At 35.8% G+C, this 13,383-nt stretch overlaps 1 protein-coding gene across 1 annotated transcript; it reads right to left on the bottom strand.

Moving 5' to 3' along the window:
• Window positions 1-2,908: 2,908 nt before the first annotated feature.
• fam3c (FAM3 metabolism regulating signaling molecule C) lies at window positions 2,909-13,176 on the bottom strand. Its single transcript, XM_055189753.2, has 10 exons — window positions 13,050-13,176; window positions 10,305-10,367; window positions 9,815-9,919; window positions 9,615-9,641; window positions 9,086-9,209; window positions 8,369-8,427; window positions 6,128-6,178; window positions 5,865-5,949; window positions 5,542-5,668; window positions 2,909-4,103 (listed from the first exon to the last, which is right to left on the bottom strand). The coding sequence occupies exons 2-10, from the start codon at window positions 10,318-10,320 to the stop codon at window positions 4,014-4,016; spliced, it is 684 nt and encodes a 227-aa protein (XP_055045728.1). The 5' UTR covers window positions 10,321-10,367; window positions 13,050-13,176; the 3' UTR covers window positions 2,909-4,013.
• Between the last annotated feature and the right edge of the window lie 207 nt (window positions 13,177-13,383).

Raw genomic sequence — 13,383 nt, 5'->3', positions numbered from 1 at the left:
CTGGGAGGGGGTGCCTGAGGACCAACCAGGGTTGGGAAACACTGGCCTAGAACAGTGCTTCTCAAACTTTTCCGCGTGCGGCCCCACTTGTATATGGTGCATTCCTTCACAGCCCCCCCCAAAGAAAATTTATGACAAAAACTGTTCTAAAATTTAACATTTTAATTAAACAAAACATATTAAGTTATACAAAGTAGTGCTGTTGGTTAGTAGCCTTATTTGTTTTAGGTTTAATTACACAGAATTCATGATAAATTAATGTATTTTATAAAATGTCATAAAACTGGGGCCCCCCTGGCACCATCTCGCGGCCCCCCTGGGGGCCCCGGACCCCAGTTTGAGAACCACTGGCCTAGAAAACTATTCCTGCTTTTAAAATGTAGAAAATTTAAATACCAAAACAGCTATTTTTTACATTAATTTTTATACAGAAAATGTAAGTGCTTTAAAGCTTGGGTCTTTCACAGAGGGTCCCTGGTGGTATAACATTACTGGGGTCCTCCAAATCTTATTTGAATTCTTTTTATTTTAAAAAATGCATTAATTGGCTAATAATAAAAAAAACTTGATTCGAATAAAGGTTCCCAATCTATCCAAAATCTATTCTGTAAATTTAAAAAAGTTATGTAGTATGTGACGGTGCACACCAAAAATTATTATTTTAATATCTTTGTAACATAACCATCATAAAGTATATAAATCCAGTCTTTATTTATTTACACATACTGGGTGTCCAAGCCCCTTTCTATCCATTAAGGTGTCCTTGGCCTGAAAAGGGTTTAAACTGGGATAATTCACCCAAAAATCTAAACTTGTCATTATTTACTCTCCCTTGTGTCGCTTACACCCCTGTGTTTTGTTGTTCATAGATTTTGTCAGTCACCATCCACTCCCATAGTAACCAGATGACCATTCAAGCTTAAAAATGACCCAAAAGTGTTAAATAAAAAAAACTTGTGGATATCGCTGTTTATTGTGGTTAGGCATGATTTAAAAGTAAAAACTGTACGCCTAAACATCAGTTCAGGCAGAAAATGTGCACTAAAAGAGAGGCAAGACTTGGATTCTAAGGAACAATGAAAGGCAACGTGGGTTCAAATGACATGAAGGGGAAAAATTAAGACAAAACGTTCTGTACTTAAAGGTGCAGTGTGTAAATTTTAGCAGCATCTAGTGGTGAGGTTGCGAATTGCAACCAACGTCTTAATCCACTGCTCACCCCTCGCTTTTGAAACATATAGAGAAGCTACGGTAGCTGCCACCGGACAAACATGTTATCATCGGAGACAATTTAGTAAAAAATATTTGTCCGTTAAGGGCTTCTGCAGAAAAATGGCGGCACAAAATGACGACTTCCATGTTAGGGGACCCTCTGTGTATGTAGATAAAAACATCTCATTCTAAGGTAATAAACACATAACGGTTCATTATGAACAGTCTTTATACACTCCTTATAATATAGTTTTGTATATTATTTTGTATTTCTGTCAAGAGATCCTTCTAAAAATTACACACTGCACCTTTAAACTTTTAGGAGGCTGCATGTTGCTGCTTTTCTCCAAAGACTTCCATTGCAAGTTAATTACGGCATTCATTATTGTTTATATAAGTATGGGTTAAAATGCTTGCCTGTCGTAACACTTTGTACATGATCCCATCTAGAATTCACACAGATGCAACCTGGCATGCTGGTTAGATAACAGAAAGCAAAAAAGTGCAGCTTTGCAGTCTCTGATCCCCCTTAAATGCACTGTAAAAAGTGAAAAGTTGGACCAACAAATAAATGACAACAATTGGTAACACAAACAAACTTGTGTTTAAGTGAAAAATACTTTTTTGGTAAAAAAAAAGTAGGTGTTACCAATTGAAGTATTTTTTAAGTTGATCCAACTTTTTACAGTGTGAATGTGTTAGAGACTTATAAATAATGCCCCCCTAGTTGAAATGCCGGATTTAAACAGTTGATCAGGTGAAGGGGAATGATGCAGCAGTCAACATATCAACTAAAATTGCATATGAAGAGTTTCGTTGCAAAACGAGATAAATCCATTTTTTAACATTTTTGTCAAAACATGTTTATTATTATGTTATCATGTTATTATTTTGTTTTATGGTGCTACTTAGCTGTATGTTTTAAGTTATGAAGGTTTAAATCAAAACAAACCAACTGCAGTTGAATTGAAATTAATTGGAATGCACAACCAAAAGACGAGATTTCTGAACAATTAAAAAAACGGTGGTTATCTCGTTTTGCAACTAAACTCTTCATATACTTGAATTTCACCAAACCTATACAATATATAAATATAAGGTTTTTTAATTCTGCACTGTAAAAAGGGAAATTTTAAGTTTAAAAACCAGGACCCCCTCGAAAACGAGATGGTGCATCTCAAGGGGTTATCCTTTAAAACAATTTCAATATAGATGGGATTTTTATTGTGACTGGCTAGGAGCTTGTGGTTTCCATCAGTGATGGCATAAAAATCAAAAAATGTACTTTTGTATAGACTGGGTCTGTACATTATGTGTTGCCTACATCAGTGATTTTTAAGAATTAAATATGTTGATAAAAATTGATCTGCTTGTTATAAGGAGGTCCTTTAAAATGGTGATAAGATTTATAATTTCTTGTTCTTGCAGTTCAGACCTTCTCTGGTTTTCATAGAATGTGAACTAAAACTGAATGCCTTCCAAGAATCTCAACTCATTTGTAAACACGCACACCGTTTTGGATTTGTAGGTCATATAGTGATGATTCAGAACAGATGTTAGAGTTATTCTCGGGGTTTCTCTGACTTAATCTAAACAAAGGTAAGACAAACCCCAGACCAACAGCTCAAACCTTTCCATCAACTTCATTTTAAATAGGAAAAGTCTAGGAATGCAATCACTAAATAAAAGTTTCGACTTCAATTAAAATGATTTAAATATATTTAAACAAAAGAAATCATACACAGCTTTTTATCCCACACAAAACGTGGATAAATCTGTATTAGTATTATTTGATCACTGTTATAAATAAGGCACACAGTTGGTTTTCTAAAAAAAAAAGGATCACAATCCGAAACATCACACCATATAAATTGTACATATCGTAGCAAAATTAAATATAATGATTTTACATTCATCACCGTGGGACATTTTACTAAAGTAAAATAGTAACGTGACTGCACAGTACAACAGAAATTAAAGTACATATTTTAAATCCAAGTGGTTACATATTGTCAATAAGTCACTTCATATTTAACTTGTGACACTGCTTATTGTACAAAATCTCTACATGTGCAGATAACAGACGGTACAGCCAAAAATTAAATATCAAAAGGAAACAAATTGGATTTTCATATGCAGTAACCCTAAAACGTAACAATATTCCCAAAAGTTACAGAAAGAGAAAATGTCGTCATAAACTTAGACGCAGTAGATTTTCATAAAGTGATCAAGGCAATTTATAGATAGGTTTTAAGAATAAAGTCCTGATTATTTCAAGAACAGTGAACTGGTAAAAACAAATAAAATATCACTTCACACTTACTTCGGGAGACTAAAAATAAATAAAGCTGTAAATGTATAGAGGTCAGCCATTAATGTCAATCAGTTTCATAATACACTTGAAATGAATGCATGTCCTCAACCTCTGCATGCATTAAATGCAGGACATTAACGATTTATTGTCTCTTGTTACACTGAAATGGCTGAAAACGTGCAGGTTGTGGACCATCTTTCCATGATTTTGAAACAGATTTCCAGGCTTGGAAAGTATCGGCAAGGAATCACTCTTTGGAAGTTTCAGCAAGTTGATTTAAATGTATGACGGAGTAAAAACCATGCTCACATCAAGATTGAGAAATAGAAAAATCCTTCACATATTCAACTCTAAGTTTACGCTTTACTACTTTGACAATATTTCCTTGCATACATTAAAATGTCACACTAAACTCCATGTGCTTGCTTTGATTTAGGAGCCTCATAAAGGCTGTGAACAATGGAAATCATCTGAAGACAAGTTGACTTTATTCTTGTTTCATAGGAATGCATCCTTCCATCTCCAAAACCTCCGGCCAGCCATCATACTTGTTAGTATCTGCGTTGTTTTTTAAATGCTGGAGACAGATTGTTTAAAGACACACTTTAGTTAAACAGGCTAAATTACTTCAAGTCATTGCAGATAATTGTTTCTAAACACGTTACAAAAAAGACTGTGAACCATGTAGTACAAAATTGTGAAGTTACACCGTTAAACAGTTTTCCACATTTCTGTGTTCAGGATTATGTACTGCCCTGCCCAAAATAGTCCCCTTGGTTACTTTCAATAGCAGGTAACTATTTTCGGGCAGTGCGTAATATCACTACGCCTGCTGGAGCCATGTTACAGCAGCAAAGTCCTTGATTATTACGCCAGAATGAGAGTATAGTTCTAACCATATCTCCTTAGAAAATCCCAACTTTTAATTTTCAGTCGGTCTTAGTACACGATGTAACTACAGAAGAGTCAAGTTTTAAATAGGAAAAATATGGAAACTCTTTGGTTATTTTTTAGCGCGATGCTAATGGTCTAATCAGATTCAATGAATTATGCTAAACTATGCTAAAAGTGGCAGACCCAGAGATCAGCTAAATGGGTTCCAAAATGGTAAGAATCAAATGTTCAACTCTAGAGGAGCTGAAAATGAGCATATTTTCAAAAAAAAGTGGAGTGTCCCTTTACGGGTTTTTTTTTACAGACGCTAGGACACATTTCTCAACACCTAGGTCACCCCCGCAAAACCCCTCACACAGTTCTCACAACCAACTTTCAGCTTGGCAAAGCAGTTCATTTCATATTCAAAATGCACTACAACTACCAAAACACTTTATTCAGGTCTCACATCAACTCATTCTTCCAGAACACTAGCAAAGGTTGACAGCCGACAAACACACAAAACAATGACCTAAAAAACACTAACAACATGTAGCATTATACTTTTTTTGTCTTGTGTAAAACAAGGACACATCTCTGTTTATAATTTACTGCAATATATGTTACTGGAATAAATCAGACATGATGCAGAATTCGTCAATATTTTATGTCGTTTATTTAACATTTTTTGTAATTGCAAAGTACAAGAATTTGTATACACACCATCCACTGATACAGATACAATGTAATGCTAATCTCCCCTGTCATCTCCATTTGTCCAATTGTTTTTATAGCATTTAATTTTAAGATTTCAAATATATTTCTGTAGAAATGTAGCAAATTGCTGTCTTAATTAGTTTTGTATTATGTTCTTGTTTTGAACATAAGTTTAACAGTTTTGAAAACAGTATGTGAGCATGTGCAAATTGGTCTGTATGTATTAAAGAGTTTTGGCAGTTGTTGTGTCTGAGCGAGAAACTAATTCATGAAATTTGAGAGATTTGATCCTCATTTTAGCCCACATAGACTTCTGTTGTGCTCACTGTGTGAAGAGTTACCTAAGTATTGAGAAATGTGTCCTAGCGTCTGTAAAAAACTGTAAAATGGCAAGAAAGGACACAGTTCCCCCTACTGAGACTTACCTGCTCAAACGGGCTCTTTGTTTTGATCCCTTTACCTCCAACAAATATCCAGTTATCTCTGAAGCCCAGAATGCTGATGATTGAGCTGCCCAAATCTGCTATCATCGATCTAGCTTCATCATTTAACCTGTTGATAATTGAGATCAAATAAATACGTAACCAAGACTACATATAATTTTACAGTTTTTTTCTTTTGGACTTACAGTCCATTACAAGGTATACATTTTTTTGTGCGTGTGTGTTCCCTGGGTTTGAAGCCATAAACATTTACGTTGCTAATGCGCTACTTTATGACTGAGCTATACAGGAGCAAAGGAGCTTACTTTGTTGCAGGATCATCAAACGTTGCCATCATGACAATGGTTCCATCTTCTATTTCCTTTAAAAACGCGATAAGCTCGCTGACATCTAAATAAGAAGAACTTTAATTAAATCTTAGGCATCCAATGACTCATTTTTATTCAAAAGGGAAACATAACACATATGACGCCCAGTTCTCCCATTACAAAAGAGCAAGAGACAAATCGCACAGACAAAAAGGCATGCAAAACACATAAGAAAACAAAACAGTGAAATAAGGGTTTACCTCCAGCCCACATGTCATAGGAACCCGTCTTGGTGACCTCGCCTGTCTTTCCTGCAAACAGAAGACCATTGATTAGCATAAGGTTGAACATTAAACATTTAACAAAAGCTGCATTTTGCGGTCTATAAAAATTGTGTGGGTTTTTTTTTGTGACTGGTGCCAATTAAAATGTTGTCAGGTAAAATGTACTGTACTACAGGTCTGACAGGAAACAACAAAGAACAAATTCCTTAATGTTGAGCCCTATACACTCATTATAATATTTACACAATGACTTACCAGAAGCTGTGTTAATCTATTCTAATAAAAGCGTTCACAAAATGACACAAAAGTATCCACAGCTGTTAATCAATCAGGAAGCAATACAGTAAAAAAGTTACAGTTGTGTTCAAAATTATTCAACCCCCCAATGCTGTTAAGGGTTTTAGGGAATTTAGTGTACATTTGTAATTGTGTTCAGAATGAAATCCTACAATGACTTCTTTAAGAACAATATGCAACTAAAATGACATCAATTGGTTTTGTAATATAGTAGTAAATGTTTCTTTTGTGAATTCTTCATTGACACAATTATTCAACCCCTTAAAGAACTACCACTCTGATGAACAGAGGTTCATTGAAGTGTTTTCAATCAGGTATTGAAAACACCTATGGATGTCAGGGAACAGCAATAAAGCCTAATAAGCACCAATTAGGCAGCTTTAAAATGACTGTGATACTCAACTCCTTCTAAACATTTACTGGTGTGGTTACAAACATGGTGAAGTCAAAAGAATGGTCCAGGAAGACAAGAGAAGAGGTGATTAATCTTCACAGGAAGGGCAATGGCTATAAGAAGATTGCAAAGATGTTAAACATACCAAGAGACACCATAGGAAGCATCATTCACAAATTCAAGGCAAAGGGCACTGTTGAAACGCTTCCTGGTCGTGGCAGAAAAAAGATGCTAACTGCGACTGCTGTGCGCTATCTGAAGCGTAGAGTGGAAAAAAGTCCCCGTGTGACTGCTGAGGAACTGAGAAAAGATTTGTCAGATGTGGGTACTGAAGTTTCTGCTCAGACAATACGCCGCACCCTGCGTACTGAAGGCCTCCATGCCAGAACTCCCAGGTGCACCCCCTTGCTGTCTCCAAAGAATAAGAAGAGTCGACTGCAGTATGCCAAAAGTCATGTGGACAAACCACAGAAGTTTTGGGATAGTGTTCTGTGGAAAATTAGAACTGTTTGGGCCCATGGATCAACGCTATGTTTGGAGTAGGAAAAACAAGGCCTATGAAGAAAAGAACACCTTGCCTACTGTGAAGCATGGTGGGGGGTCAATCATGCTTTGGGGCTGTTTTGCTTCTGCAGGTACAGGGAAACTTCAGCGTGTGCAAGGTACCATGAATTCTCTTCAGTACCAGGAGGTATTGGATGACAATTTGTTGCAGTCCGTCACAAACCTGAGGCTTGGGAGACGTTGGACCTTTCAACAGAACAATGATCCCAAGCGTACCTCCAAATCCACTAGAGCATGGTTGCAGAAAAAAGGCTGGAACATTTTGAAGTGGCCATCGCAGTCACCAGACTTAAATCCGATTGAGAACCTCTGGTGGGACTTAAAGAAAGCAGTTGCAGTGCGCAAGCCTAAGAATGTGACTGAAGTGGAGGCTTTTGCCCATGATGAATGGGCGAAGATACCCGTAGATCGCTGCAAGACACTTGTGTCAAGCTATGCTTCACGTTTAAAAGCTGTTTTAACTGTAAAAGGATGTTGTACTAAGTACTAAGATTGAATGTCACTTGGGGGTTGAATAAAACTGATAATGATGTGAGCACAGAAAAGACATTTGTGGTTATTTCATTATAAATGTTATGTTATATTTGTCTGACCTACACATGCCTCTTTGATGTAATTTTAAGCAGGATGACTGAATGATCAAAATCAATGTCAAACCGGCCAAAACAATCAATTTCAGTTGGGGTTGAATAATTTTGAACACAACTGTACATCAGTGCCCTTTGTTTTGCCTCAAAATGCACAGAAGTAATGTTTTTAGTAAGGCATGTTTGTTAAAACTAGATATATTTCATAATTAAACTAAGGCCTAGTCCCGGTTTAAGCTAATCCCTGTCCGGGAAACCACCCCTATAAGTTTGGGTAGGGACCCAATTCAATCAGTAGCAAAAAAGGGTGGTCAAGTAACATATTGAAAAAAGAGTCATTTTTATTGGTTTCCAAAGAAATCAAATGACACATACCATTGATCAAGGCGATGTTAATACCCCGTCCAACATTGTTCTTCACTCCACTCATTATTCTGGAAACAAAAAGAAAAAGGTTCAACAAAGTCAAAGAAAATCTTTTTCAATGACATCTATATTTTCTATAATGTTTACAAAGGTTTAAGTTCATAATAAGCTTATTTGTCATATGCACAAGATGTGCGGTTGAGCATTGTGCAGCTCTGTTAACTCTTTCACATCCCAATCTATTTACATATATTTAAAATACCAAAAACAAAACTCTAGTCTTTCATGTTGTTTATCTTCCATTTAAAATTTTGGACTTTGCTAAATCAACAAAGCTGGTGGTGCTGACCTAAAACTTTTGTCATGTCATGTCATCTTATACCTTTATACTGTTTTTAATACTACATAAAAATGTCCTGTATTTTCTTGTTTTATTCAAATAAAGAGACTGAGAAATAATTATATATGATCACTATACTATTGCAAAAACAATACATTTAATGGTGGCCTAATACTTTTGCACAATACTGTATATACAAATCTATTAGCATTTGTGGTGTGTGTGCGCGCCAGTATGATAAATGCTCATTGGTGCATGAAAGTATATGTATAGGTTGTATTGGTAAAAAACAGTTTGTTAAGGGTGGAAGAAGTGACTCTTGCATTACTTGTTAAGCAAATATCTGCACAAAGTGTTGCGTAATAAGAGATGTGTGTAAAACCTACATGTTATCTTGAAAACACATTTTCGGGCCAACTACACTGGCTGCTCCGCTGCTCATCTTAAAGGCAAAGTGGTCTTCGGGACACGATTTAGAAAGGCCACATTTGTGATGGGGAGATTTGGGGGCTGTAAAACAACATCGTGTTAGTGTCCTTACTGGCTGAACACAAACATATTTTTCTAAAGATTTTGTAAAGCATTAAGTAATGTTTTCTTATTATAATTTTTCATTGCTAACAATAACACACCTACTTAAAAACAAAAACAAATGGCAAGTAATACACCTATAAAACATTATGCCTTACAATAGAAATGTAACATCTACTATTCAGCAATTCATTATTACCTAAATATATAAATCATTATTATGGCTAATACTGTGCATTGATATACAAGGCAGTGACTGAAAGGTTTCATGTTCTGCACAGTGCTTAATTGTTATTTTATAATAATACATACATTTTCCTGTTTAATGTTGTCTGCTGCTAAAGATGGTAAATTCGTAGTAAATGAAAGTAAATATTTACTTACGGCTCAGCTCAACAGGTGCTGATCGTTCTGTAGAGAAAAAATATGTTGATCAGCCAAAAAAAAAAAATGTAGAGAGCCAAAACACATAACGCTAAAACACTACTTAACCAAACAAGCAAAGTATATTGGTTTCCTACTCAGTCAATTGGAAATGCATGTGTGTGTGTTGGATGTCACAAATGATTGTTGACTAAACTCACCGAACATTGTTCCCAAATGTAAGTTTGTTTTATTCTCAAGAAGCTCTAAGGCAAAAAACACAGCCAGACAAAGGACAGAAACCAGCGCTACCAATTTCAAAAGTCCTGTAAAGGAAAAATGAGGGTGCATTAGCGAAGATATCAATCAGAGTCTAAAAATTGATATATTTTAACTGATTGAAAAATGACTAAACATTCTGTATTCAATATCACAGGTGTTCTCAACTGGTGGGACGGGTCACGTGTGTGTGCTAATGCAATTATTTTTATTCTTGGTTGCAATACTAGTTTCATCAAACTTCCGGGTTGCAATACTGCAGAACTACATGACCACTAAACCAGTTGAGAAGCACTGCTGTCAGATAAAAAGTCTAACAACAGCGAGTTACGACATATTCGCTGAATGATCAATAAGCAAATACTCTGCTTTGGTAAGAGCTTATCCCTTGTACACTATATTCAAGTTCAAACTTAAGGAAACAGAACAAACCTCCTGCTCGAATCATTATGATGTCTCAGACTGCTACTGTCACCACAATCCAGATCCAGACACCTGCCATGAGATCAAAAACCATTTAACAGTGAACTCATTAACATTTGAAATTGAACATTAAGGCACCAATGGATGCACATGCCTTCTTTAAAAACCTTGCCAAATAGTGTTTGCATTACGATCATTCTTTATGAATGAATTGCACAGTGTGAACTCGTGCACCAAAGTGCATTCTGACTTAAAGGGGTCATGACATTAGGAATCAATTTAGCCTTGATCTGTTGACATCGAACAGGTCATGATGGTATTATTAAAGGATAAGTAAATTTTCCTGGAAAAATCCAGACAATTTCACCACCATGTCATCCAAAATGATGATGTCTTTCTTTGTACAGTCGAGAAGAAATTATGTTTTTTAAGGAAAACATTCCAGGATCCTTCCCATTTTTATGGACTTTAATGGACCCCAACATGTAACAGTTCCAATGCAGTTTAAAATTGCAGTTTTAAAGGACTCTAAACGATCTCAAACGAGGCATAAGGGTCTTGACTAGCGAAACGATTGTAATTTTTGACGGGACAAGTTAAAAGTGTGCACTTTTAAACCACAACTTCTCGTCATTATGTCAAAAGGTCACGGATGAAGTATGCGAAACTACGCTCAAGTGTTTAGAAGTGTTGAGAAAGAGGACCTTTCTGACGTTGTTGTATGTGGAATGATACTAATTAATGTCTTCATGTCAGTTTATTGTTTAAAATGGTCCGCAAATGTGCATTTCATATATGTAACACGTGACCTTTCGACGTCATATTGCAATTACGTGAGGTTGCGCTGGCGCGTCACAGGACCGGAGATAGACAAGAAGTTGTGGTTTAAAAGCGCATATTTTTCATTCTTCCTGCCAAAAATGACAACCGCCTCGCCAGACAAGACCCCCATGCCCCATCCGGGATCGTTTACAGTCCTTCGAAACTGCAACTCCAAACTACATCAAAAGTGTTAAGTGTTGGGGTCCATCAAAATGAGAAAAATTATGGAATGCTTTCCTCAAAAAACACAACCTCTTCTCGACTGAACAAAGAAAGACATCAACAGTTTGGATGACATGGTGGTGAGTAAATTATCTGGATTTCTCCAAGAAAATTGACCAATCCTTTAAGGGCGCACTCATACTATAAATCGGATAATAGGTGCTCTTAAAATACTATTTTGCAACTGGTAATGATCCATAAGTTTTTAATTTCATTGTGAAAGACGGAAGTGGGAGATGTGATAACACGATGTATACACGAGAGCATGTGATCGAAACCCACTTGTATTGTATTAATAATCTGTGCTCATATTTTGCTGTAGTGCAGGGGTCTATTGTAATATTTATTTATTACATATTTTTATTTTAGCTTGGCTTGGATTACGCATGTTAACATTTTAAACAATACTAAAACATGTCAACAAGTAAAATCAAATAAAATCAACACGTAAAACAAAAAAGCTTTGAGTAGACTATATCGAAAAGTAGCCCTCCAGATTGTTTTATCCATTGTGGTAGCCCTTGCTCACAAAAAAGTTGGAGACCCTTGCTGTGGTGATAGAATTAGATGTGAATGATGTCGTTAGGCGAGTACTTTAAAGAACTGGTACATCGTTTTTTTGAACTGGTTCTTTAAAACGAACTGTTCGAAGAACCGGTTCATGAAAAAGATTCTGACTTCCCATCACTATTTTGCTGGCAATAAGTGCATTATTTATGGTGCAATTCACTGTATAAAAGAGTAAAAACGTTGCAGTGTTCGTACACAATAGTTGAAAACGATATGTCAGTGTTCGCTAGTGATTCAATTCAATGCTTCCTTTGATGATAAAAACTTCTTTTATCGTTGTGATTGTGTGTTTATTCATGTCATAGACAGCCAAACAATTTGCTTAAAGAAGGTTCGAAAAGCTGTAGTTGTAGGGGGAAACACAATTTTCAATCAGGGTTGGAAAATGTGTATAATTTAAATGTGTATGTTTTAGACAAAAATACACGAGTAATATTATAAGTACACATCAAAGAACATAATAAAAAAAGAAACATGCAATGACTCATTTAACACATATAAACATTTGTGGGTGATCTCTTTGTAAAGTATGTTTTATACAGATTTCATAGTGATTTGAAATAAATGAAGCTGAATGAATGGGAAAAAAAAACCACAACCCCCCCAACAGGTATTATTTTTGCATTGTGAAAACTAGTAACTAGTAATTACTGAATGAACACATCTTTTAACATGCTTTAGATTTGCTCTAAAGAATAACACAGTATATCTGGTTGAAACTGCTAAAACTCTTTGTTTTCATTAAAATCACTTTAACTGTGAATAAAGACATGTGAAAATCGAAAATGTGCTGGTGCATTAGTTCACCCATTAGTAAATAACTGAGTTCAAACTATAATTCACACAGTCAGGTCAATACAGAACTTTCATCTCACTACTTTTAGTTTCAGCCCATGAACTAAGATTTTATCATTCATGACAAATAATCAAAAGCGACTTAAAGGCTCCTAAATACGAATTTAGTGTGAAAAGAAAGTTGAAGTGTTAGTAAACAGCATCTGACAGTATCCGTTAACTTGGCATACACAAACAAAACACAAGAAATAAACCTTTAAACCGACAGGAACGAATAAGAATCAGAACAGCAGGCATATTTACTTTGATGCTTAAAATTATATTAAAAGACAGGAGTTAACGTACCTGATGCCACGGCGACACAGAGCTGAGTTTCAATCAGGTTTCGATATATCCGGGTTTGCCAATAAGGAGGCGTGTCACATTCTAAAGAAGCTCTGTAGTGTGTTTACGTGTGCGTGGCGTAAGGCAAAACGTCACTAGTGACGCAAAGTCCGATTCATTTCCGCGAACCGGTTCGTTTCGGACAGTTCGGCTCATTGAACTGGTTAAAAAATGACATCACTAGGCAATTTTTTTTTAACGACTTGGATCAATGAAACATTCCAATAAAGTCGTTTATGTGAACACATATAGCTTATGTATTGCCTTTCATTCACTTATGTTAATAATGTTTGTG

Source organism: Misgurnus anguillicaudatus, chromosome 1 (assembly GCF_027580225.2).
Source record: "Misgurnus anguillicaudatus chromosome 1, ASM2758022v2, whole genome shotgun sequence".
Lineage (NCBI taxonomy): Eukaryota > Metazoa > Chordata > Actinopteri > Cypriniformes > Cobitidae > Misgurnus > Misgurnus anguillicaudatus.
The sequence above is the reverse complement of the archived record's forward strand: the minus strand, read 5'-3'. Positions and strand labels throughout refer to the sequence as shown.

Excerpts from the sequence above, each read along its gene's own strand:
- fam3c (XM_055189753.2), bottom strand. Across the intron at positions 5,950-6,127 it reads CTATGACATGTGGGCTGGAG|ATGTCAGCGAGCTTATCGCG; the intron begins GTAAACCCTTAT and ends CTTCTTATTTAG. Across the intron at positions 4,104-5,541 it reads CAAAGAGCCCGTTTGAGCAG|CATTTAAAAAACAACGCAGA; the intron begins GTAAGTCTCAGT and ends ATCTGTCTCCAG.